General features: G+C 42.7%; 1 protein-coding gene across 2 annotated transcripts in view; it reads left to right on the forward strand.

Annotated features, from left to right (window-relative positions):
• The first annotated feature begins 11,332 nt into the window (after nucleotides 1–11,332).
• Nucleotides 11,333–26,876, forward strand: part of AGK (acylglycerol kinase) — a 36,985-nt gene continuing 21,441 nt past the window's right edge. Inside the window, exons 1-4 of one of the 2 annotated variants that reach the window (XM_042050371.1) lie at nucleotides 11,333–11,688; nucleotides 20,696–20,735; nucleotides 24,564–24,643; nucleotides 25,922–25,997. In XM_042050371.1, the coding sequence (XP_041906305.1) occupies nucleotides 11,588–11,688; nucleotides 20,696–20,735; nucleotides 24,564–24,643; nucleotides 25,922–25,997 (297 nt within the window). In that variant the 5' untranslated portion in view covers nucleotides 11,333–11,587. The remainder of the gene's footprint in view (nucleotides 11,689–20,695; nucleotides 20,736–24,563; nucleotides 24,644–25,921; nucleotides 25,998–26,876) is intronic. The other variant, XM_042050370.1, reaches the window with a different exon arrangement.

Consider the following 26,876-nt stretch of genomic DNA (forward strand, 5'->3'; position numbering starts at 1 on the left):
CTCACACAGCAATTTACACATGCATATAAGCCTGTATCACACCATCCCCTCATTGATTTAATGGGACCTACCGTATTTCAGAGGCTGGATTTCTTCTATGACCGTTTGGCAGACCATACCAAAGAGGTCACAAACTCATCTGTGATGCTCAGGAAAAAAAAAATTCCAGGCCAGAATGAACATAAAGTAAAAGAGTAGAGTTGATAAAAACAGTGAAGTTGGCTGAGGATATTTTTGATGTACCCAGAGAGGAAGCAGTCAAATGTTTCCATCAGGTGTGCAATGTACACATAAAATGTTCCAAATATATTTTCATGCATTTGCAGATGGAAAAAACCACTTATATTCCTCAGCAGTTATTTTACCAGTGAGACAAATGATGATCTGTTGTTGGACTAGAGAGTACGGATCACAGCTAGGGACAGGAATTGTTTTGATACACGTTCAAGTGGCTCTGTGCAGGTGTAGCAGAGCTAAATATAAACTGGCACAGCTGATAGGCAAGAACAGCTTGAAAATCTACCCATTTGCGCTTCATGAATGCATTTCCATTTACTCCCCTGAGCTGAGGATCAAGACCCAGATCTTTTAAATATGGATGGCTCAGAACAAATCTGTGGTTTTGCTTTGCTCAGTGCAACATCAGGAGCCACTACATGTCAAGAAGAAAGTGATGGCTTCCCAGCCCCATGCAAGCCCATTCAGGATGTCACCTGGAAGTGTCTGACATACCCAAGAGATGTTGGATCACTGTCACAGAGCTCACTCTGGCAGGGACTGGTGTTTGCCATGGGAACCCAGCAATGTTGTCTCTGCTGAGAGGTCTCCCTGCTCACAAGGGCAAGCTTCTGCAACCAGTTCTGGTCCTGACTGTGCCATTTTGTGGTAACCAGGCCACATAAAATGGCCAGACTCTAGAAGAGAACCTTGTCATTTAAAATTTTTGAGCTAATGGGGAAAAATCTATGAGAACAATCTGATCCAGAATTATCCATCACTCACAGTGAGATTCAAACTTAATTTGATTGCTATTACTGTATGTATTTTTATTGTTCTCCATTTGCTTAATGAATGTTGCAGTTGTAGTAATAAGATTATTGGTAATATGAAACAGATTTGCAGAATGATGAGAAGATGATTAGATGATACCTTGAGGGTGATTTCTGTTTAAGACACTAACTATGTCATGGAGCAAATAAACTTGATGAGGGAAGATATCAATGGCTATTAACCTAAGATACAATTATTCCCAAATTACCAGGATACTCATTTCATTACAGTGAGATTACCAGTGACTGATGCTTGGTCCAGGCTCTCCCATCCACTCATGAGGCTGTGGGACAAAGCCTTGCCCAGGGTGTGAATAGGCAAGCAGCTATGGTTCCCCACAGCCCAGGATGTGGTGGCTGAGGTGGGACCAGCAGGACTCGCATGAACACATTGGGTTGTGAGTGCTGAGGTCCAAGGGATCAAACTGTGCCTGGCTTTCTAGATCTGTGCCTTCCATCTTGTCTAGCTCCCATTATTCATGGGTGATGGCCACAAAAGCCTGACAGCGCAGCTGTGACAGGGATGCTTGGCCATCAAAGTTGTCACCTTTGAGCGAGTTCATCCCATAAAATTTAAGGAAGAAGGAAGTTGTCACCAAAGTTGTCACGTGTTCCTTTCTAAATCGATGCTTAGTGACATTTCAGGATCAGTATTAGTGCAAGGAATGTGCTGCTTCTCGGATCTGCAAGGCTGACTGGGGACAAAGCATTCACATATCCATGAACCTGCAGATCCTGAGGCCGCCCAGCTGTCCTGGCTGAAACAACAGGCTCATCATCCCCTTCCTCCCTCCCTTCTTGGGTCTGGACATGTTCACACAACTAACTGTGTGCTCCAGGTGACAAACTCCACTGAGTACACAGCTGCTTGTGTCCCAGTGTTTTAGTAAAGTGATGGGAACGACAGTGCACACAAATAAGCAGATGCACAACTCTGCAGCTTATCCTCCACCATCCAAATCTCTTGCTTGTTTTGGTATATTTCTCTTAAGGACTTTCACAGATCCATTTTGATCCTAACTAATGAGAGTTTCTACATAATTTTAATAGCAATTCGGCTACTAACATTTTCTCTATAGTCTCTCAGTCATATCTCTGGCAATCTCTGTCTTCTGTTCAAGGTTGGACAAAACTTTGATAGTAGGTTGGTTGTTTTTCTACATCATATCATTACACACAACATGTAATTCTAAGCTGTACCTACTGCATTTTCGCACATGTAGCTGGGAGTGGGTCTACACCCCCAAAATGCCTGCCAGCTGTGTTTCTAACTGCAAGCAGAAATTCCCAGGATGAACTAGCTTGGCAATCACAGTAGTGTGACATGGCCAATTTCAGCAGACACTGTTTTCTGTGAAAAAACCCCAAATCTCTTTATTTACTAGAACACGCCGATATCACATTTCATTGGCGTCTGTAGCACAGAAGTCATTGTTTTGCAGCTTTCAGCAAAGCTTTGCAGTACCACTAATAGTGTCCTTGGGGAAATAAATGCATAACTTAACTCTTGTGCTGTGAACCATTGGAATAGAGTCCCCTAATAAACTCCTTCAGTTTCTCAGACTCTGTATTAATATTGACACTGCACATCCATTAAACATCAGCGAGCAGCAGTGCTCCAGGTGGTTGCTGCAAGCAGCCAGATTAGGGGCAAATGTTTCCAACCTTCCCAATGAATCTTTACATATCTTCCTTGTCTCTGTGGACAGGCTCTCCCCCACCATCTCACCCGTGACATATTCATTGCACTTTTTATGTTATGTTATTTATTCAAGCATTATTTGCATTATCTACAATTTTCTGTTTGGTTTGCTTAGCTTTGTCCTGGTACTAGAAGAAACTGTGCTTTGTTCCTACAAAAATTAATGTGGTGGTTTTAACATCCTCCATTCAGTGATCCTACTAATATCCCCTCTTTGCCTCTGATTTAAGAGTATCTTTCCTAAAGATAAGAATTGCAGGGAGCGCATAGCATGATGCTAAGGGAGTTGAGATCTTTTCTGGGTCAATATTACAAATTATGCCTTGTCCAGTATATTTCCCATTTATTTTCCAGTTTTGTTCACATACTTTGTGCTTAATAAGCTTATCACTGTCCATTCTGTTTCCATATTTACTTCCTGCTACGTGTGACTCTCCTACAAGTATCTTCCAAAAGTATTTCTGGCAAAACATATGCTTCTGTATAACAGTTAAAAAATAAATGTCTTATTTATTTCCAGTTAGGTAATTTCATCTTTGGCTGCTATTATACACATTTTCACTGTGTATAATTTTCATCTAAGCATGTGGTGCTGTCCTTGTTTTCATTACTCATCCTATATATTCCTTCTGTTGGTATTCACATGTTTTTGTGAAGCAAAGTCAAGTCTGGTATTCCTTGCCTCTTTCATCATGGAATGGACATGATCCCAACTTATGTTGCCTGTTACAGTGTGCATAAATCCATACACCGTTTTACATGTTGGACATCTTGAGTCTCGTCTTTTCTATGACCTGGGATTCTCCATGCATTTGTAATGGCAGCAACCTGCCATCCTCTGCAAGGTTCGCTCTGTGAAGTGATTTCTGTCTCCTGGCAAAGCTTATCTTCTCTGTTAATTCTTAATTGTAAATCTCCTGTTAGCGATTTAACACTTCATTCTCTCACTTATGGTATTTTCTTAATTTACTTTACTCCAGGTACCTTATGGTATTCGGTATTTAAATTACTCTTCCCATCTGTTCTTAGCAAGGGAAAGCAAGAAAACAAAGCAAGCGAAGATGTCATATAAATGGAGTCAATAATGCCTGTGCATTTGGAGAGCGTGGATAACAAGTATTGGCTCATTACTGTGGTTCAAACCACTTTCATTTAATGTAAAATACATGGCTGTTCTAATCTAGCCAAGTCCTAGAGTCTTACACTGCCCTCAGCAACATCTTATCATAGATCCTTAAAGCAGCATATTAAGTGAAAAGAATGTCTAAACAGCTTGAAAAGCAAAGCCAGTCTTTGAACTGACACTAGATCACACTGTGATAGGAATTCAAAGAATATGCCCTGTATGCAGGGAAAGAAACAACATGGGAGTTAAAAGCAATGCCCATGTCAGTCATAATTAGCATGTCAATTAACAACATGAAAATAACAAAAGCAATTTTTAAAGCCATATCACTTAGTAACTTTCTGGAAGATAAATGCAACATGAAACTGTTCAAAACCAAACTAGCCACAGAGCTTGTTGAAATACATTTCCTGAAAATGGTACAGAGTTTGTAAAGAAAACATTTAGAAGCTCTCTAATGTCTTCCCAAACCTAGGGAAGCAGTATATATGACAGGATCTGTAACTCCAACAACTTTTTCTCACAGGAAAAGTAAAATGATTACCTTTAAATAGTTGAAAGCTATGAGACAATGAAAAAGCAGAATATCAGATTTTATTCTAATTTAACTAATTTACTTAAAGAAAAGAAAGAGACAAAATACAATTACGTGTTCATCAACACCTGAAGACATTAAGACCTCTACTTCACAGCCTGATGAAAAGGCTAGTTACAATTTGTGAGCAAAGGTCCTTGTCAGTATTAGATGCAGAATGTATCTTTTGGCAGGGACTGAACTAGACCAATTTATAGTAACTCAGTGGGATTGATTATACTTTTTCTAAGTGGTCATATTTTGCACTCCAGTATCCAAGACAAATTAATCTTCCACCTTCTACAGCAGCAAAGGTATTTGGTTGGTGGAGAGGAATGGGAGTGGTTCATCATTACAGTGATGGATTCTCTCAGCCTGCCTTTGCCTGCTACTCCTTCTGTTGATCCCCAAACTCCACCTAAGGACAAGGATAAAACAAGTCGTTGTCACAGAGCATTGCCACTGACTTTGGAAGGAGTGAAACTTTGAGCAAACACAGTAATGTGCCGGGTATGTGATCTAAGATGCCAGCCAGATGTGTTCAGTGGGCCATGGTGATGCACACAATTGAGTCAAAAGAAAATGAAAATAGATGCATTTAATAGAAAACCAACAGGGAATCTCTTTCCTTCAAACTGTGGCTGTTGCTCTTTGATTACAATTGCCCAAGGCCCCACTCCATCTGGTCCATAGATTAGGATGTCACTGCCTCAGTGAAAAATGAACCATTGCTACAGATATATTAGTAGTTTTCAGGAGCTCTTCTGAATACAAGATCATCTGGCTATGGGATATTACCAGGATGGTATATAGCAGCAGCTGGATTTTTGGGTAGGGAGTATCTCAGTGTGAATATAGGTAACTAGTATGTAACATTTCTGGATGCACTGAAATCAAGGAACAGTGTAAAAGCCTTAGTTTCCTACCCTCTCTCTCATCCAGCTGTACAACGGGGATAAAAGGAGAGAATATGACTTATTTCTTTTGTTAAACAATGAGCATTAATCTCTGCCAAAAGCTAAATGCCTGAGTGAGGAGTCTCATGGGTTATATCCCTATCCCTCACTCAGATTCAGTCTGCAGAAGTGACAATACCTGCCTGCAGATGTAAGGCCAGGAGAGGTTTGGTGTTGCCAGCCTGCTGGGTGACAGCTACATCCCTTCCAAACAGCCGCTGTTTAGAGGGAAATGCACATCCTGCAAGCAGGCCTGCACTGTGCATGCGGGCTCTCTCCTTCCCTCCCTCTATCCTACTGTTTTCTGTGCATTCCTCTAATATGTAGCAGTACCATAGTAACAGCATGAGCTCAGAGAGGAGAGACCTTAGCCTCAGTCTGCAGGACTTTCTTAAGGGTAGGAACATGTACCAGCAACAAAACTGATGTCTTTGATGTAGCTCTTGCTTAGACCGTCACTGAGAAGCAGAGTGTAGAATTAGCACAGGAGCTGCTAGATGTTTCTGTGCAGGGGCCTGTGCTGCTGGGTGAATGGGTAGGTCCCAGTCCCAGGGCCCTGGGGTTATTCCTGCATTTGGAGCAGACCATGAGGAGATCTAACTACGCTCAAAGCTTAGGGTCCAGGCCTGCTCACGCTAATGCCTCAGTGGCACCTGCATTTACTGAATCCAAATGGTTTGGGAGTGAGTGTAGAGCATTCTGAAATGTGTCTCTGATAAAGGAACAAGTTCCTGACAAGATTGCCACAGAGCAACTTAATGGATTTCTGCTGCTGTTCAAAAGCTGTGAATATCTCTATTCATTCCCTTGGAGAAAAGGTTAATAAACTCAGAGAATCAGGGAATATTTCTGTGTAATAGCTCAGATGTGGGAAGAGGGGGCAGGGTGCAAAGGTGGTTGGTTTTGCCATATAAATATGCTAGGCATGCTCCTGAATTTCTTTCTAGAGGGGGTGAAGCTCAGGTCGAGTTCTGCTTACAGACGAGACAAGGAAGAGCAAGGAGGGGGAAGAAAGGAGAGATTATTCTTGTGCAGAGCTTCTCTGAGTTACGCAACCAAAAACCCTGCCAGTGTGATTCAGTTCTTTCTCCAAACCAGTGGAGCAGGCACTGACTGCAGACATGACTGCCCCAGGGAATCACACCTCCAGGCAGAGCTGGAAATGAGGGCAAGAGAATCCATCATGAACTTTCTCTGCTCTCACAGGCAGGAACTTTCTCTGATTAGCTTCAGTGGCTGCAGTGCTTCTCTCTCTTACATAAATCATTGGCCAGGGTAGAATGGAGTGGGATGTGGGACACATGGTGGAAGAGAAGCTTCAGGCCCTAAACACAAAACCAGGAGAAAAGAAACAGAGAGACACAGACTGGGAAGCTCACCAGAGATTTCAGCTAGCCCAGGGACCCTCCTGGACAGGAAGGGAAAGAGTTCTGTCTGCAGCCAAGCCTATGCCCGTGGCTCGTGCTAAAGAAAAGTCAGAGGTGGATGTTCCTGAAAGGTTGGAGCACCCATCCCATGGCCTGATCTGGAGAGATACTCAGTCACTCCTGCTCACATCCACCAAGGAAAGGGCTCTCCCTCACTTTAAATCACGCTTGGTGTTCGGGTGTTGTAGAATTTAAAACAAAGCAAATTATAATCTCCCTTGCTGGGTGAGAGACATGGAAAGATTTAGATTCTGTTTTTCTCCTCTTCAGCTGCACAAAAGCCTGAAGGTTGTGTGAGGACGCTCTTCCCTGTCACTCTGGCCACAGGGATATTAATCATGTAAAAACGGGGGGACGTGGGCAGACTCTAACAGACAACGCTGCCTCGGTCTGGCAGGAACATGGACTTGCATCGCTGTGGTAAACACACAGCTCCTGCAGAGCAATAAATTTGGTCTCTTTGCAAACAAGTAGCTATTTGCATTTTACTTGTAAGAAAGCACCTGAAGAGACAGAATCACCACGATGGTACGGGATGTGCTGACAGCACTGCTGTTCCATACTCCCAGACTGTGGATAGATGAGTCTCAAATGCCGGAATAACCAGCAGCTGAGGGGTCCCAATTCTCCATTGCTGTAAGGATGACAGAAGAACTACACTGGACTGGGGAGGTCCCTATTTTTATGCAAACATAGGCACAGATTGTGCTGGACAGAAATGGAGACTAACTAAATGATTATCTGTCCTTACCAATTGCAGGGCATTGCCAAGCAGTAGACAAAAACCTCTCTCCTGTTCCCTTTACATTCTGTGGCTGATCACTGAGATGACTGAGGACGTGACTTTTCCAAAGTTACAAATAAGTATGTGCCTGAAGCATGATCATGTATCTGAAGCTTCTCCTACTAACAGGCTTGGAAGTGATGGTAGAGACAGGATGATAAAAAATTACTCATCATAAAAGGGTCAGAAATTAGTAACCAGGATGAGGTGTTCACCTGTCTTCATACACAACTGGTGAGATAATTTTAGGTGACACGTCTCCAGTCAAGTATTAAGAGTTGCAGAGCAGCTTTTTGGATTATTCTTTTGTTTACAAAAACCACCTAGCAATCATAAGAAAATAAAATCTGATATTCCAGCCTCCTCTGAACTGTGTTATGAAAAAGAAAGCAGGAATTTTACGTGGCCTAAAAAGTTACTACACACATAATCTAGAGGATGCTCAAGATCAGTCCTTTTTCCTCTCATTTTCCATTGCACACACTCTAATACCTGCTTCTATTGATCTGACATGCAGAAAACTAGGACAGCTAAAAGAGAAGTACCTGGTACATGCAGTGGCATGGCAGGTGTGATCTACCTTGAGGGTGATCAGACAGCCACAGCCAAAAACTAGGACATACGTGTTTGCCAGGAGGAATTTTGGAATGGACGCTGCGTTCTAAGTAAAGCCAAGTAAAAAGACAAGTGCACAATCTGTTGTTGCTGTCTGCACTGTCTCTTTCTTCTAAGGGCAGCTCTCTTCAAAAAGCCCCACATCAAAAATCACCAACCCAAAATCTCAGACAGTGTCTCACAGTCCCAGTAGGGGAGATGGGATGGGACCTCTGGACCTCACCCTGTTCAGCCACCCTGCTCAAAGCAGGGTCAAGTCCCTCTGCTGGGGATGCTGAAGGCAACTAGCAATTGAGCTAAAATTTCTCACTTATACTAACTCTGATGTGTTTTCATGGTTATGAACACAGGAAAATTTCCATTCAGCCATCTTAGAAATACTCAGGGCTTTCCTACATTTAAGCATTATTTCTGACTGCTCTGAACACGTATTAGAATACTAAAGAGGCTTTATTTTAAAAGTCCAAGCTTGTTTTGGAAACATTGTTAATGAACATAACTGTACTCAGTAGACTTGGCTGCAAAATAGGAAGTTACAGATTTTTGTAAATTATTTGTGGCACCACATGAGAATTATGAATTTGAAAAGCATTTATCAGCACAAAATCTTTTCATAAGTAAAGGAAAGAAGGATGAGAGTACTAATATCTGTGGCTATGACTGCTGTTAGCAGTTGGCCATATCACCTGAATTCTCTAAAAAAGTAGGACAAACACCGAAAGAAAAGTAGGACATTTAATCACTCCACACCTGGAACATTCAGCACTGCATCAAGTGCATGTACTCAGCACACTGAGATGCACTGGACAGATGAACCTGGAATATTTAAGTGGGAAGCAATGGCTACTGTATAAGGTTATGCCTGAAATATCCATCAGGAGAAGATAATTTAATGTTTTCATACTTAAAAAAAAAAAAAATCCCATATCTTCTGCTCTACAAAATAAAGGGGAAAAAAACCCCAAAACATAGTAGGAAAACTAATTCATAGGGTTTAATCAGCTTTTCTTATCACTAACAGCAGAGTGTCTTCTGGACCATCTTCTGTGTCAACTTGATTTTTGCAGAACAGACTTTTGCATACCCAGAATCCCAAATTTGGCCTCAAGCAGCCACCTTATGTTACTACTCATATCCCATCCTGACATTCTTAAGCAGAAGGATTTGGGGAAGCTTTTTACAAAAAAAAAAAAAAAAAAGGCAAAAGCCATTTTATGGACTTTGATGTTTTTGAATTGCTAAAATGGCATTTTGTAAGAGGGAAAAAACATTCAGAAAAAAATTCTGTCCAGTGTTACATTCATTACCCTGACCCGCTGGTCCCTGCCAGAGCACATCCTTGTTCTCCTGAGTCTGCACCTGAGGTCCCTGTCAAGAGTGGTCTACAAAAGCAGCATTACTCCCTCACCTCACTTATTTAGCCAAAAGTTCGTTAGGAATGGCCAACATCCCTCTTCCTTTCTTATACGATGGGGTCTCTCTGAGTAACTTGGCACTTTTATGAAATCTCTGCAGCTGCTCACCCTCCCTCATGTGTCATGGGAAACCTTGGCCTGAGTTAGAATCCTAGAATATCCTGAGTTGGAAGGAACCCCCAAGGATCATCAAAGTCTGACTTCTGGCCCTACACAGGACCACCCACAAGAATCCCACTGTGTCCCTGAGAGCATTGTCCAAACATTTCTTGAACTGTCAGGCTTGGTGCTGTGACCACTTCCCTGGGGAGCCTGTTCCAGTGTACAAGCACGCCCTGGATGAGGAACCTTTTCCTGATATCCAACCTAAACCTCTCTCTGCGCAGCATCAGGCCATTCCCTTGGGTCCTGTCCCTGGTCACCACAGAGCAGAGATCAGTGTCTGCCCCTCCTCTTCCCCTCACAAGGAAGTTGTAACTGCAATGGGGTCTCCCCTCAGTCTTCTCCAGACTGAACAGAACAAGTGACCTCAGCCACTTCTCCTACAGCTTCCCCTCAAGGTCCTTCACCATCCTCATGGTCCTCCTCTGGACACTCTCTAATAGCTAAGTGGTTTTTTTATATTGCATCACCCAAAACTGCACACAGGATTCGAGGTGAGGCTGCCCCAGTGCAGAGCAGAGCGGGACAACTCTCCAGTTTGTCACTCTGCAGGGCCTCTTCAGCCTTCGAGGGAGTCAAGAACTCCTCCCAGTTTAGTCCTGCATCCAAGTCACAGCCAAGAATGGAGCCCTGTGGAACCCCACTAGTGACAGGTCACCACTCTGATGTCACCCCCTTCACTGTAACCCTTCGTGCCTGACCCGTGAGCCAGCTGCTCACCCATCACATGATGTGTTTATCCAGCTCCATGCTGGACATTTTGTCCAGGAGGATGCTATGAGAGACAGCATCAAAAGCTTTACTGAAATCCAAACAGATTGCAGTACTGGCTTCCCTTGATCAACTGGGTGGGTTACCTTGGAAAAAATAGTTATAGACTATACTAGTTACAACTTAATGCTAGGAGAGGCTACCACCACTAAAGCTTTTTCCATGATGAGGTCAGATCTTGCCCCTTGGTTATGTTTCCAACTTCCCCTGGCAGGATGTTCATGCTGTTCATGGCTGCATGGCATCCTTGTGAGATCAGTGCTTTCCATACGTGATTGGAGACATTTCTCCAGGTTCTCATGGCCATCCTCTTGGTTGGACTTAAACTGCAAAATCCAGGTACCTTCTAGATATAATTTCTTCTGACTGACTATTCTGAAATATTTTCGGTTTGTTGTTTGTTTGTTTGTGATTTTGCTTTACTTGTGGGTTTTGTTTTGGTTTTCTTTGGGGTTTTTTTGGCTTTTTTTTTTTTTTTGTGTGTTTTATTTGGTTGGTTTGGGTTTGAGGTTTTTTGGGTCTGGAGTTTTCTTGGGTTTTTTTGGTTTTTTGGTTTTTGGGGTTTTTTTTGTGGGTTATTTTGGTTGGTTGGTTGGTTGGTCTGTTTTTTGGGTCTTTTTTTGTGGGGACGGGGGCAGCACCGTGGATATTTTTATCGATGTAGAAAAAAGACCGATTCACTTTTGTCCTCTGCTACGCTCCATCTCCATCTGCCCATGCTCCCGGCAGTGTCAGCGCTGGCAGCCAAGAGCCCATAACAATAGGTCCTCTCGGGGGCTGGAGCAAGGCAGCGAGCGCCGGGACTCTGGCAAGAGTGAAAGCTCTTTTCCTTGGGATTGGCGCTGTTTTGTTTGTTTGTTTGTTTGTTTGTTTGTGTGTTTGTGTGCAGTGCGCCGGGTGCGTGCGCGGAACGCCGGGGCCGCGGGAGCCGTTTCCAGCCGAGCCGGCCCGGGCACGGCAGCGGCGGCGCGGCCCGAGGGGCGGCCGGCGTGGCCCAAGGCGCGGCATGGCGAAAGTGCTGGCGGCCCTCAGGAACCACTGGAAGAAATCCACGTTCGGGGCCTGCCTGCTGGGCTGGGGTGGGCACTGGCTCTATGGGAAGCACTGGTAATGCTGGCTGGGGGCGGGCCGGGCCGGGCGGGGAGGCGGGAGGGAGAGATGGAGGGAGGGGGGAGCTCCTAAAACGGGGGTCGCCTCTCGGAGGGCCCCGGCAGCCAGCGGGAATCGGTCTCCCTCCTGCTTCAGCAGCTGTGGGCGTGGGAAGCTCAATGCCTTTTTATGCCTTCCCTCCTCGGCCGTGTTGTAAGACTGGGGCGGGTTCAGGCGGGAGGTTTAAACAGAGGGGATGTCTGGATGGCATGAGCCATTTTAGGGCCTCTTGGAGAGGAGGAGGTTTTCTCTTTTCTAACTTAAAAAAGAATGTCGTGAGCCATACGTGTGTGTTCAGCTTGCCTGCTTTAGCCTGTATTATAAGGATGACTGGAACCAGGCCTGCAGGATGTGCTGGGGGTGGCCCGTCCCAACGTGGGGATCCTGTGCCTGTGGGTTTTCCCACCTCCTTTTTGCTGTAGCAGAAGTCCTTGTCCCTTTCTTGAGGCCTGGCACCGGCAGCAGCCTTGTGCTGTTCCTCTCTGGTGTGGTCTTCGCTGGTGTCGCCTACCCAACCGGAAGGAGCCTATCAGCTGCTCCTGCCATAAGTTACACCTGATGGTGTCATTCCCACTGCTTACCTGTGGAACAAATGTCCCTTACAGTATGCAAAATCCTATTTAAAGAAAAAAACAAAACCTGGGTTTATATGTTAATACTTGTCCTTCAAGATTATGGTTAATGCATATTACTAAAATGCAACTGTAGCCAGATTATTTTTAAAAACTGTTACTTTTCGTTCTGCTGTTTACTGTCACTGTCTTAATGTTTTTTTAGTTGTTTAGTCAGGTTTTTTAACAGTGTTTTTTTCTGCTTACATTGAAATGCTGCTAGAGTCTCAGTGGGAAAGTTAGGAAAATAAATCTGTTTATGTTGTTTTTGTACTCTCTTTCTTCAGATCCTTTTGCCTAGGGACTTTGGCATTAAATCAGTCTTTGTTTTGCATAGTACATCTACTTTACTTGCTTGCTTCTTACCTGAAGCACTGAGGTTCAGCTGACTTTCAGAGAAGGGCTTGGGGGTCCTGGTGGACAACAGCCTGTCCCTGAGCCATCAGTGAGCCCTTGTGGCCAAGAAGGGCAGTGGAATCCTGGGGGGCATTAGGAAGAGCATTGCCAGCAGGTCGAGGGAGGGGATCTTGCACCTCTACTCAGCCCTGGTGAGGCACGTCTGGAGTGCTGTGTCCAGTTCTGGGCTCCTCAGGACAAGAGAGACACAGAGCTCCTGGAGTGGGGCCAGCGGAGGGTGGCAAAGATGACGTAGGGACTGGCTTGGGGAGCTGGGCCTGTTCAGCCTTGAGAAAAGATGACTGAGAGGGGGCTTCATTAATATTTATCAGTATCTGAAGGGAGGGAGGGTGTCAAGAGGATGGGTCCAGGCTCTGTTCGGTGGTGCCAGGGAATAGGACAAGAGGCAATGGGCACAAACGCGTGCTCTGGAAGTTCCACCTGAAACTGAGGAAGAACTTTTTTACTGTGCAAGTGACAGGGCACTGGAACAGACTGCACTGAGAGGATGTGGAGTCTCCCTTACTGGAGATATTCTAGAACCATCTGGATACAATCCTGTACAATATACTCTGGGAAAACCCTGCAGGTTAGAGCAGGGAGGTTGGACCAGGTGAACCACAGTGGTCCCTTCCAGTCTTACCCATTCTGTGATTCTGTGACTGCAGGGCAAGCAACAAAAAACTCTCCCTCCAAATTTTTTTCCTTGAAAATGCTGATTCCATGTTGGGGTTTTTTGATGCTTCCATATAGCGTCAGTGAACTTGCATTCAACTTTGTCCTCTGATAAACTGAACTTGGAATTTGGATAAAGTAGTAGAATGTAAATGAGTAATTATTTGAAGTTCTATCATTCCAAATACTTCTTAGCCAAAAGAATAAGCAGTGTACAAAATGAGGAAGAAGAAATTGCTTGGTGGCATTCATATGAGGGGCTGGCTGGTGGGGCAGAGCAGCCTGGGACCTTCCCAGGTACCAGCTTATGTAAGTGGCCTCTTCACTGGTCTTCTGTTGCCACAGATACTGATGACAGGAGAGGGCAAGTCAGGCCCGGGTCCTCTGGACAGCTACTGAAATAGACATTAACAAAAGACTACCTGCTCCTTGTGCATAAGGAGAGTGGGCACTTGAGGAGGCCTGGGAACAGTGACAGACACAGCCAGTGTGTCCCCTTTGTGTCTTTTGTGTCTGGAAGTTCGTGCCTGTGTGCTGTTGGTTTCAGCTGTGCATTGATTTCTTGTGTGGTAATGGTGAAGTTGTGTTCAGATCACAGAGAATGTGGAGTGTGCCACAGGGGATGCAGTGGGGAATAAGGAGGAAAATATGAAAGGCAAACAACCCAAAAAGGAATCTCTGGTATCTGAATTTTAGTGCGTGGAGGTTGTTTGCCTCAAGTATAGGCGTGGTGCTTTAACCCAGGTGATGGACTGGGGAGAAAAAAATTTTTACATATCCTGTTCTCCCTTTTTATCTGTAAAGGAAAATACAGCATTTCCTTAGCAGACACTGGAAATGCAAGGTGGGAAGTCCTGTGATGACAAACAGCTCAGTGAGACTTTGACGTAGGCCATAGCTACTGCTTTCAGAGTTTTAAACCCTGTTGGGAAGCACTGACAACTGTTTAGCAATTTCTGGGCCATTCTCTGTGGGGGGTTGTTTTATCCAGGTTAGAGAAAAACAAGGAACGACAAGAGCCTGATGGTAAGAGTGTGAAAAACAATTCCAAGGTGGTCTCAACAGCCCTTTGTGATACTCTGCATGGTGAGGAGCTTACCTTGTGGCAGGTGGACAGCAGGGAATAGGTCAGGATCCCACTCTGCAGCTTATGGGGATGGCTTTTGGTGTGTTTTTGTACATTTCCTCTTCCCAGTTTCTTTGTCTGTGTCCCAGTTGTGCTGGGGAGCAGAGGTGCCTTTTGCCCCATGCACAGACTGCTGCAGGCAGCACTGGGAGAGGTTAATGAAGGATCTGTATGGACTGTGTTGGCCCTGAGGCTTCTTCTTATCCACAGCAGAAGGCTAAATTGCTATGTGTGAGCCATACCTGACTAGACTGGTATTTACCCTTTGAGAACACCTTAAAAGTGTAATGAGGTCTTGTGCTTTGGTTTCTGGCATCACAAGTTCCTGATGAAGGGCCTTGCTTTAGCACAGCATTGGTTCAGATTAGCCTCTGACTTCTTGGAAGCAGCTGAGATGTTGCTCAGTTCTTTGTAGTGAAGAGAATTTTTGTTTACCATCCTGCATCCTTCTTTCCGTCCTTGTGGATTTTCTAAAATATTTCTCTTGCAAGGAGAAGATGATTTGCTTTTTTGACTTTTCAAGGTTTCTCCTTATTTGGATGCAGCAGCCATGATGCCTGTATTAAGTGGAGCTATTGTAAATAATCTGTCCTGCAGATAAATGGCAGCTCTTCTGTAGTCAGCTTCTACAAGCTCTTAGGGACAGAAGAGCTCTGAAGTATTTCCTTAAAACTTTGGAGGATGCTGTATGGACAAGAAGAATGTTACCTTTTCCGGGCTTGTTCCCAGCACCTCTTCCCTGCCTGGAAATGGGCAGGGGTGTCCCCTTTCTGCACCCTGAAGACTGTGCTGTGGAGCCTGATGTGGATGCCCTTGTGCTCCCTAGGGTGTAAAGGGAAGAGGGGCACTGGAACGTGATGGATCATTGCTGAGTTGGTCTAAAGGTTGTGGATGGCAATAACTGTAAAGGTCGAGGAGCTGCTTAGTCTTGGTACTTTCTTCCTGCAGCATTTAGTTTCTGGATCAGGGTATTCGCCTTTCAGTTTGGAAGGTGTTTGTTCAAATACTGACTGATGCAAAAGTAAGGAGTTTTGGATGAGCAGGTAGAATAAAAGGAGGAAACCTTGTGCTGATTCCCCCTCCCCATATGTTATTCAGCCCTTCTAAGCATGGGATAGTACAGAAGGTATCTCTTCAACAGGGGTGTCAGTCAGGAGGTGGCAAAGGTTTTTCATGTGTGAAATGATAGGTGTTATGTCTGGTTGAACTACTGTTAACTAAAACCCTACTGTCATTCTTGCAAACAGTAATGAATCTTAAAATTCCTTTTGTTCTCATAAAAGAATAAGTTTTAAAAATCCATTGTCTTGCATTTAGGATAGCAAATACTCTTGTGGTATCTGAGAAGCAGGAGGATAACTCAGTGTTGCTACATGTGAGGTTGTCTTTAATTTCTCTGGATTGCATGAATTTATGTATTAGGCTCATTTTAATCTATAGCATATCATGCTGCAGGTACAAGGGACACTTAATTTAATATCCTGGATCAAAGCTTGGAGGGTATGCAGATTGTCAGATGTGTGCTCATACACAGTAACATACTTCTGCTTAGCATAACACAGGTGAGGTTGATCACAAATAAAGATACCAAATGATTGTTCTAAAATTTTCACTAAGTTTGGAATCCCCTCTCCCCTTTATGTCCTGGGTCACCTTTCCTGAATTGAGCTGCAGCTGTTCTTTGTATGCCCAGGTGGTGCAGTGAGTTACCAGCTCTGTCAAATCAGCAGAAATGAAATCTCCAGCACCATGGACATCAGCTTAACTGATTGTCAGATTTGGCCAGATTGTTCCAGTGATGTCACTGCATAAGTGATCATCACCATGTCAGGATGGAGACCCTGGATATTCTGCTGAGGCAGTGGACTCATCACATACTTAGTTTTACTTTCTATGTGTTAAAGTATTGACATTCTCAGTAGAAAGTGCTGGCAAAGCACCTGAGCCTTTGACTGCCTGCCAGGAATACTGAGTGGTACTGTTATCTACAATTTGAATGTTAGTCTCTGCGTGTTCGCCAGCTGATAACTCACTTTGTCACCTTTCTGCATATACTTCCTGAGTAGCTGACTTTATTTCATCAAAACTTTGTCAAAAAAACAGAGTAGAAGTTCTGAGTCTTAGGTAAAGCTGATGAAACCTAAGATTTGTCTTTCATGCCCTTCCAAGGCCAAGATGGAAGTAAATGCTAATATCCAGTAAAGAGGATTCTGTGCTCTTGCCGTATTAGAAGCAGCCAAAAAAGCTCTCTGCTAAGATAAAATCTTTTTCAGGAGTTCTGTTATAGCTCCTGAGGATTGATCCTGTGTGCACAGCTTTGGTCAAGTTTCTCCTCACAAAACTCTGTGTTTTGAAGATGGAGAGTTTTTAGGCTTCTTCATGCTTGAGTATATTTAATAGTCCTGGATTTAATGCTGATAACTCATTTCGGAATGAGATCCTGAGCTTCTTTATACATTTGTGGTGTGATCACTTTTAGGGGAGTTGCTTTGGTTGAATCTAAGGCAGACCCTTGCTGCAGCTGAGAGCCTCAAACAGCTTCAGTTTGACTTTGTTGTCTTCTGCTTGTTGCATTCATTGCTGCCTTGGGTGACCTTTCATCATGGGAGCTGTCCTTTCCACCCTGGCTTCTGCTGGCACTTGGGCACAGGACTCAGTCTCAGCTTGAGGAGCATCCATACTAAATTGTGTGCATCTTTGTGCTTATGTGTAAGAGTGTTAATTCCCTATTCCAGCTGAAACCGGTCAGGACAGGAGCAGTGGCCACCAGTCCTGCACCAGGGCTGTTGCAGAGAAATCAAAACAGCCCTGCCCACGCGAGTTGTATGGAGCGCGTGGTCCATAGAGCGTTGTGCTCTCAGAGCGTTGTGTTCTGGTAGCCTGGCACGGTTGGGGCGTGGGGAGCTCTGCACAGTTGCTCTTGGGTCCTTTCTGTCTTGGTTCCATCCTTTGGTGTGAGCCTGCTCTGTTCTCCACAGAGTCTGTGCTGCAGTGGCTGCCGCCCTTGAGGCTTTACTGGGAATGTTCTGTCTGTGGGTTCAGCCTAGGACAGCCTCTTTCTTCCATACCCTGCTGCCGCTGTTTGTTCCTCTCCGTTTCCCAATTTTTTACTGCTTAAGCAAGTTGGCCCAGCTGTAAGCTGTGTGATGCTTTATTCTCACAGCAGGAAGACAGCCCTGAGTTGGCCAGCGGATGCAACACTGCTTGTCTGTTTGGCTTTAAGGCCGAATTGTGTAGATAAGCCCTTAGGGGAAATGTAAAGTAAAAATTGATTTTTAGTTTGCGGTGGATATGGTGCAAGTCAGAAGAAATCTCTGTCTGTTCTTTAAGGCAGTGCAGCAATTTCCCTCAGCCTCCACCTGCTTGTGTTTGAGCACTGTTGAAAGGGCTTTGTTACTATCTAATAGTAGGCAATAAAGTACAAAAAACTCAACAAAATCCTATGATTATTATTTAGTCTCTTCTTCTCTGGGGGCTGGTGAGTAGTCATATTTTGAGAATTTTAAGAAGTTACCTTTTTACTGGTTTTCAAATTTTTCTAGCTGTATTTATTGATTGTTATGATTTGCAGAGGACTTGCAGGCCCACTTGTGGTACTTCAGGTGAGCCACATGAGGTGAGAAAGACAACAGCTGTGATACAGGAGGAGGACTGCTGTTCTTACAGGTGCCCTGTGAGTGCACTTGTGCTGTTTTTTCTGGAGTTTGAAGCTAGTTAAGTGTTGACATAATATTTTAAGGAAATAAAAAATTTCCTGTTACCTGGCATCTTTAAACCAAACTTGGGACATCCTTAAGATAAACTCAGATGACTCTGAAATATGTTGTAGTTGAGTAAGTGGAAATCCTGTGAGTATGGCTAGGATGGTATGGGATTCTGGGTGCTGTGCTGCTGGAGAAGTGAGACAAATCACCTGGAAATTGCTGGATGGTAAATGATTCTTCTGGTCACAGAATCTAAACTTTTCCTTTGACACCAAAATGGTAAGTGTCAAAGTAGACTTCTTCTGTCTCTTTAAGTGCTTCGGTGCAGGAGAAAATCAGCATAAATGTTGACATCTAAATTGTCAAGCTTAATTTTTATGGGTAAGACTCCGCTGAGGTGAATCCTTGACAGTTGCTTTGAGGATCTTTGCAGGTTGGAAAAGAGAGTACAGTATCTTCTGCTTGCATTTGCAAAGTGTTGCTGGACTCCATTTTAAAGGCAATTAACACTGCAGCATAAAGCTGGGGCACCAGGAAAACAGACTGGCAGACAATGTGACAGAGCTTGACTTCTGAACAAAATAGCATCAATGTGAAGTAAACAGATAACATGGGTTTGGCTGGGATTTGTTCAGAAGGTTAGGACAGCAATCTCAAAGATATTTCTCAGCTGCGTGGCCATCATTTGATAGTGGGAGTTTCTTGATATCCCATAATATTTCAACTTTACATATAGAAATTGCAGTTGTTTTCTGTTTGCTTTGGCCACACATAGTCACGGGGAGGGGGAAATGTCCCTGTGTGAGGGCTCATGCCCTCAGTGGCACAGTGTGGACTTAGCCTGTCAGGCTGTCTTGACTGAGCTGGAATTAGCTGTGACACTGCTGTCCCACAGCTTGGAGCACCAGCCTTTTCAGGGGCAGTTGTTTTAACTGGTGCACTTTCATCATATTACTGCAATCAAACCCAAGGCTGTCACTCCTGTAATACTGCAGGTGCTTAATACAAGTTATCTACTCCTTTGGTTTTAAGGAGCAAATATGACAGCATGCCTCTGAGGATTTTTTTTTTTCCAGACATTCCAGTTACTTGTTATCCTGATGAGGTGTTATTCACATATTTTCTTTTTCCATGCTTGAACTCTTCCTTTGTCTTTTCATTATTACCAGGAATAAATCTGTGGCTTTTATACCGTAGTTATTTTCTCAGAACCCAGTTTTATATCTCACATGAAGTCACCCTACTTCTCATTTTATGGCATTGCAACATCTCTTGGCGATGCCAAAAAGAGCAGGTTATGTCGTTCCAGTGACAAATAAATACTGTAAACCAGTGGAATCAAATAGATGGCACTTGGGTTTGGCCTCGCCTTGCCTTCTCTTCTGCCATTTCCGTGGCAGGGTTTGGCCTGATGAGCCACACTTTGGGACAGAAGTGTGCTGTTCTCCCAGTCACTTGTTTCTGGCTGGCTGGCCTTTAATCCTTTTGGTTGGTATAGTGTTCATTTTGGTATGCTGACTGTGAGTGGGGTTTTTGGTACTTGGTATTTTGAGACAATAATATATGGTCTTGCCAGGTATTGGCAAGGGCAAGCTGAAGGATGGGGAGTGTCTGGTACCTCGAGGACAGGCAAGACTTTGGGCACTGCAGAACAGTACTCCCCATTTTGTCTGCAGGGGAAATAGGACATTTTTGGGGTTGGGGAAGAAACAGACGTCTGTTCCTTGCTCAGTAGCTCTGTCTCCAGTGCTTGCCATCTATATACCCTGCTTGCCAGTAACAAGCCCAAGGATTAGTCGGGAATGTATTTCTGAAATGATGTCTGTGACATATCTAATGCTGACCATCTCTCTTCTGTTTTTAAACTTCACTTAACAAGTTGAGTGTTTTTCACCTCTCTGAGTTACTGCTTTGGGCCATGCTCAGGTGGGTGGGAGGTGCTGCTTTAACATGTGCTTGGCTTGCAAACTGATGGAGAGGGGAGTTCATTGGCTTACCTTAAGTGATGCACAAAGACTTAAGTCCTCTCTAAAACCCTTCTACAGTGCCAGAATGGTAAGTACCTTCAGTGTAAATACCAGGCAGCGAGAACATTGGAAAAACCCACACCTGAGCTCTGGAGTACAGTTATGTAGCAATTTAACAAATAAATCACAGTTACACAGTGTGCCAGAGTTTATGTAATCTCAGCACACTTGGCATCCTGGTCTTTGTTTTCTGCTTTTCTTTCCTCTAGAAAGAATGTTTGTATGCACATGCAGGAAAAAATATGCATGTGTGCATAAATGGGGGTGTTTTATCCTTAAAATGTTTTGGGTTGTTTTCTTTTTTTGTTTGTTTTAGTGTTGTCAAACTGTGTGTAAAAGAGGTATGTGCCTACATTTTAAAAATGAGCAAATTGTTTTAAACTTACATAATGTAATGTCTGCTCTCTTTTCTGTCTTACCTGATAGTGATAACCTGTTACGAAGAGCTGCATGCCAAGAAGCCCAGGTAATACTGTTTAAAGTAATAAAATTAGATTAAAATCTCCCTCTTATCTCAGTTGTGCAGGGCTCCTGAGATTTTCCCAGCAGGTCTTTCCTACGTGACAAGCCTTATAATGATGCCATCTGTGTTCTTTCCCTTAATGCCCAGGGGTGGACAGGGCCCTGGCCTGCAGCCGGGTACTGCCCCTTGCGTGGCCAGGCTGCTGCTGCAGGGGAGTACAGCATTATCCTTGGGGTGATCTTAGTCACTGCTGGAGCTACCCACACCTCCATTGCTGCACATGTAATTGCTCTGTGCCTGTAAAGTTCTGGTAGGAAGATGATTTGTTGATAAGAGTGAAATCCCAGCCCCAGCAGGAGGGGTATAGTCTGGGCAGAAGCAGCCCAAAACACTTCGTGTCAGTGCTCAGCTGCAGAGACTTTGCCCTTGTCTGTTTGACCCTGAGTGGCTTTATCAGGGATGCCAGCTGTGATGACTGTCTGACCCAGCTCTCTAGAGACCCGTGTAGTGGGAACTGAATGGGGACAGCCTGGTTGCTGATCAGTGACAAGAAGACCAGTGTTCAGGGGGAGGGAGCTGCTCTCTCAGGGTACTGACTGTTGCATTTCGTAGTTTGTGGCCTGCGTGGGCAAACAGCAGTAAACAAACTCCCATACTGTAGTATTCCCACAAAGAAACTTGTCCTTAATAAGCAGTCTTCTGGAGGTGTAAGTGCTGCTGCCCATGGATGACATCACTTCTGTAGGACTTTAAGAGTTTTTACCTCCCACAAATAAAGTTTATTCTAAACCTGCTTCTTCATGAGAGATCTTTGAGATTTTGCAGGGTGTAACACTGCTCCCATCATTTGCTACGTCCTGGGGCCCGAGTAGAAGGGTGAAAATTATTTTTTTTCAGTAGAGAAGTGTTGTGCACCTGAATTATCCCAATTTTAGCCTGTCTGCTGTTGAGGGAAAGACTTTCACAGCAACTTGTCTTGTGCTATGGATCTTCATGGCAGAATAGATGTAAGGGAACTCACTGCTCATGAAAGGAAAATCTTTCCCTGAAAATACTGCTTTCACAAACCATATTTGTAATTTCAGAGTCTTACGTTTTCAATATTCATTTTTACTGCATAATAACAAAGTCATAGAGGTTTTTTGTATCACAAAAAATAGCTATTAATACCTCAGTATTTGAAGCATGCTGACCAAATTAAACCAATTTTTTTAAAAGGAGCTGAGGAAGTGGTTTGTGTGTATTGTCAAAAAGGTGTGAGTGCTAAGGGAAACACTGGTACCAGCAGATAGTTCAGTTCTGGAAATCTTGAATTTCCCATTTCTTCAATCCAGTTATTAAGTGACAGGTTCTATTCCATTATGGCTTATTCTTACAAGTGAAAATACAAAAGCACTGTCAGTAGAGCTTCCTACAATTTTAGTGGTTAAAGCCTGGGAAAATACCCTGCAGAAGACTCCTGCATTATAAAGGAATGAAGCAAAAAGCCTAGTAATCAATTCTTGCTGTAATTTCCATTCTCACTGATGTGTCAGTGCCAAATAGTGCTTGAAAAAACACAGCAATACTGCATTAAGGCATTAAGTGTCTGGTATGTTCTTCAGAATAACAACAACCTAAAATTGTTTGAAAAATGCTGCTTGCTTTTATACAAGTGCACTATATAAGTATTGGAAAAAAATAGAGGCAAACTCGCCAAAGAAGAAGTTTAGTCTGAATGGAGTGTGTGTGAAGTTCTTACCATTTTTACATTGGATTTTTAGGTTTTTGAGCCTGTTACATTATCAAATTCATGAGGGAGCTGCCTTCCTGACAAAGTATCCACTACGGAGGTATTTCCTGCAAAGGTTCCACCACATGTGTCTGAATTTAAATATCAGTTCACGATGACAGCCTTGGTGTGGCAAATGATTATGGAAAGATTCTATAGTAAAGAACCCATTTATCATGTTTTTGACATTTTACACCTCTGTCTCTGGAATAAGTCAGTGTCAGCTGATTTGGACTTCCTTGACCAATCAGTCTTGCTGATTGACCTTGCTGTTGCTGAGCTCTGGGCATGTGTTAGAGGTGCTGTTTATCTGGAAAACAATTCACTCAAGGATAGTTTTCTGTAAAAGAATGTAGTTTCTTTGCTGGTATTCATAAAGCACTATAAAAACTTTGAATAAAGGGGTTATACATAGTTGTAGAATAGTGATTATCATTTTAGAAGTCCAGAGATACAATACCTGGAAGTGTGCATTTGGCAAGAAAGTGAAAAAGGCATTGGCTTACCTAAATTATACCTTCATATATATATTTAATAACCATTTTTATGGTATAACTATAAGTTGTCTTTACTTATGTTCTGCTCTGAAAGACTTCTAGAATGTTGCATTATTTTTTTTTTTTATTTGCTGTCTCACAAATCAGCATTTGCTTTAGAAATGCCCCTGTATGTAACATAAATGTCTAAGTATATTACATAAAGAAGCAATTATGTCATTACTCATAAAATCTTTATGACCCTTGTTAGATTGTTTGGAGCATGCAAATACATCACATTGTGCCCCCCAAGCAAATAATCAGTTGTTTCTAACAGCTGTAGCATGCTAGAGGTACCCTATTCCCCAATTCCCACCCAACAATTGCAATATAATAAGTTGGTCTGTTTTCCAGCTGATCTTTGAGTAAAGCTTAAGAGCTATTGATTTGTTTCACTTTCTTTGAAGATTTCTTTACTCTCAGCAACTTCTCTCATCCTTTTTGTTTCTTGAAGAAGAAATCTGGATGTTTTAAGCAGCACAGCCAGCTGTACCCTTCTTTAAATTGAGGTTTCCTGAGCAAAGTTTGCAAGTGGAATTAATAATAGATTTGAACAGCTAACAACCACTAAAATGTACTGTTCTTTGTGTACAGTATCACCTTCTTCAATATAAAAATTCCTGCTAGGGAATTAACTTTCAGGGTAAAGGGGAAAAAAAAGCCAGGGACAGTTGACTGGGCCACGTTCAGCACAGTAGTCTTTGGTTCCTACTCTGTTTCTGGGGCTTCTGGATGGTGTTGCTGAATACCTTGTCTTCCTTGTATTCAAAACCAATTTGATTTGGTGTGTTAGTGAGGGTGCCTTCAAAGTGACCTTCTAGAGGCTTAGAGAGTGGGATGTAACATGCCTGGAAGTTTCGCATTTCCTTGCCTCTCCTGTGCTGAACAGCTTTGGAAATAGGTACAAGGTGCAAGAGGCTTTATGGAGGAACTCTTAACTTAAAATTGAGGCACCTCGTCAGAACTGGATTAAAAGTTGAAGAGGAATTGAGTGATTTTATAGAGAGAGATTAGTTAAAAAAAAGTGTGAGGAACAGTGAACTTGCTTTTAGGTCAAGGCAGATTCTCTTGTAATTATCTTTCCTGTCTTCAAAAACTGAAGCATAGAAAATACTAAAATGAGTAGAAGAGATAGAGGAATTAGCATTCGGAAGTTGGAAAGAATGCAGAAAGAAGGTGGCAGGCAGGTGTATGGGAATTACATAAGGAAAGAAAATCAAGTAACCTTGGAGTCAAGGAGAGCTCCCTGGATCTCTGCCCATGGCAGAAAACCAGAGGTTGACAGAAACGAAATGGTGGTGGAATTGTAAAAATGAGCTAAAGAGTACTTATGACAGTGATGTGAGCTGCTGCTAAGAGTGCAGGTCTTTGAATAGGAGACCTGTACAATGGCTGAAGATGGAAGTCATTTGAGTGTCATAAGGCTTGAAAGCCCATTGACATTTGTAGAGATGCATTATTTTGAACTGTTTTAGCAGTGTGCTTAAAAGATAAACTGAGCCCTGCTCTTTTTCTCTTACTAAGGCTTTTGGCAACCAGCTGATCCCTGCCACTGTGCCATTGAAGAAAGCAACAGTGTTCCTCAACCCAGCAGCTTGCAAAGGGTAAAATTCCTCCTTTTCAGCACTCTCATTTGAGGCACTCTTTCTGCATTTTTGCTCTGCTATCCACTATAAAAGCCAGCCAGATTTTTGAGCTCATTTTTGCCTCCTTCTGATGCCAAGCTGGTGCTATGTTACTATGCCAAACTTTATTTCACCAAAAAGATTGGGATGAGAAATAGAATTAGTTGCTTGAGGTGGAAGAATGATTTCTAAACATATATATATATATGTATATATATATATATTTTATTTCTTTCTTTAATTCTGTCTTTCGGCCTTTGTCATTCCTTCGTATATGGAATTCCTTTGTATTCCTTCCAAACTTTTGCATGTGATATATTTCCATCTTCAAAATCTATAGAAGTAAGAGATGACCTTGATAGCTTCAAGACTTGAAGTTGGCAAGAAGTAATCTTACTTCTGTGGGAACCTGCCCTTGAAAGGGCTGTGCCCACAAACTGAGAGGCTAAATATGGGCTGGGAGCAAGACTCCTGGAAGAGGTCGGCTGCTATTTTTATGTGCTCATTAGCAGAGAAACCATAGTCTTGGATATGATGTGTGTCTCTTTCTGCTGATCAGCTTTGGAATAGCTGCATTTGTGGAGGGGCAGAGAGTTTTTACTACCAATATGAAGAGAATAGTATACCTGGCATGGAAGTGCTTGGACTCACATGCTTTTGTTCAAAACACTCATGACTGGAAAACACGAAGTATTAATCAAGTCTCATGTTTCTACTTGTAAACAATTTATGGTTAGTGGTATAATTATTTTATTATACAATGAGAGGCATAAAATGTATCAGTCCTATAACAAAAAAGATCAGATAGAGTTTTGCTTCTAACCTTATTTAATAATATGTAATAATAAATAAGTGGGATTTTTTAAATGTTTCTGAAAACCTACATGGGCCTTCTTTGTGGTCCTTAAAGGCTGGTGCTTTGTAAGTAATTAATTTTCTAATAAATTTCTTTTTGGAGATCTTAATTTGTTTTTTCTGGGTCTTTGAAATTATTTTTGGCAAAAGCTAGATAGCATCTTTTGCATTTGTTAAAACTGCAACACAACCCTGACAACTGAGATGTGGGACTAGAAATGTAATACATTTGAACCACATGAAATCTCATCTTTCCTGACTGTCATGTTGAGTGACTGATTGTGCAGATCGAATGCTTGGTTTTAAGTAGACTTCTTCTTGCTATTCATTTGTTTCTTTCCTTTTAAATTTTTTTTTTCAGCTACCAGAGTCATTAAATAGTTCTTACTCTGTTATTTCTAGCAAAGCTGGGAACCTTTTTGAAAAGAACGCTGCACCAATTTTGCACTTGTCTGGCTTGGATGTAACTGTGGTTAAGGTAAGAACTGATAGGTTCTGCTACTATAGAAATAGTGACTGCTCTGCTTTCTCCTCTTGAAGAATTGAAATTCAAAGCTGTATGCATTTGAAATTCTCAGTTGTCCTGTAGACATATTATGGGAAGAAATAAATACTGAGATATTAAGATGATACCTAATCTTTTTAATTCACAGTTAGTTTACAGTGTAGTGAGATTTTAATTTTCAGCTAAAGCAGTACATATGTTGTTTGTCTGTCTAAAGCAGCCCTTCTATAATTCATGTTTGAGAGAAAATTCTAAATATGTGAGTGCTGGCTAGTGGTGTGTGCCCATTGCTGTTGAATTTGTTATTTCTGCCTAAACTTGAAGAATTCAAAAGTGAGGAATTTTGACATGCAGTTGAGCTGTTCAGATTAATTAAAAATAAGATTTTATCTGTACACTGAAATTATTTCTGTCTCTCTCCAAATAATTCAACGTTCCCATCATGAAAGCAGAACACTGAGCTCTAAATGGTATGAATTAACAAACAGATTTTCTTTGGAAAGAGAAGAACAAGGAAACATGAAGGAATTCTGATCTTTTTGCAGGTTTTTGCGGCTGTGACATGTGGATTGCTTAATAGTCAGTGTGTCCTAACAGCAAAGTACTCTAATATGCATCTTTCTGCCTTGGAATCTTTTTCACAAGGTTTAGTCTTAAAGTGCTGTTTTTATTAGTCCCTTTCTCTGATCATTAAAAATACCTAGTCCCACCCTAAGAGAAGAAATTATTTTGCAAGACTTAAAACTGATGTTTGGTAGTGTCAGACCTGAAAAGCTGGCAAAACAGGACTGGGTAAGGAAGTGAGGCTGAGATGGCTCTGCAAAAGACATTCATTTGGCAGAAAACAGTTCT

This window comes from Corvus kubaryi, unplaced genomic scaffold, assembly GCF_017639235.1.
Source record: "Corvus kubaryi isolate FWS band 111438036 unplaced genomic scaffold, C.kubaryi_AGA036_p1.0 74, whole genome shotgun sequence".
Classification (NCBI taxonomy): domain Eukaryota; kingdom Metazoa; phylum Chordata; class Aves; order Passeriformes; family Corvidae; genus Corvus; species Corvus kubaryi.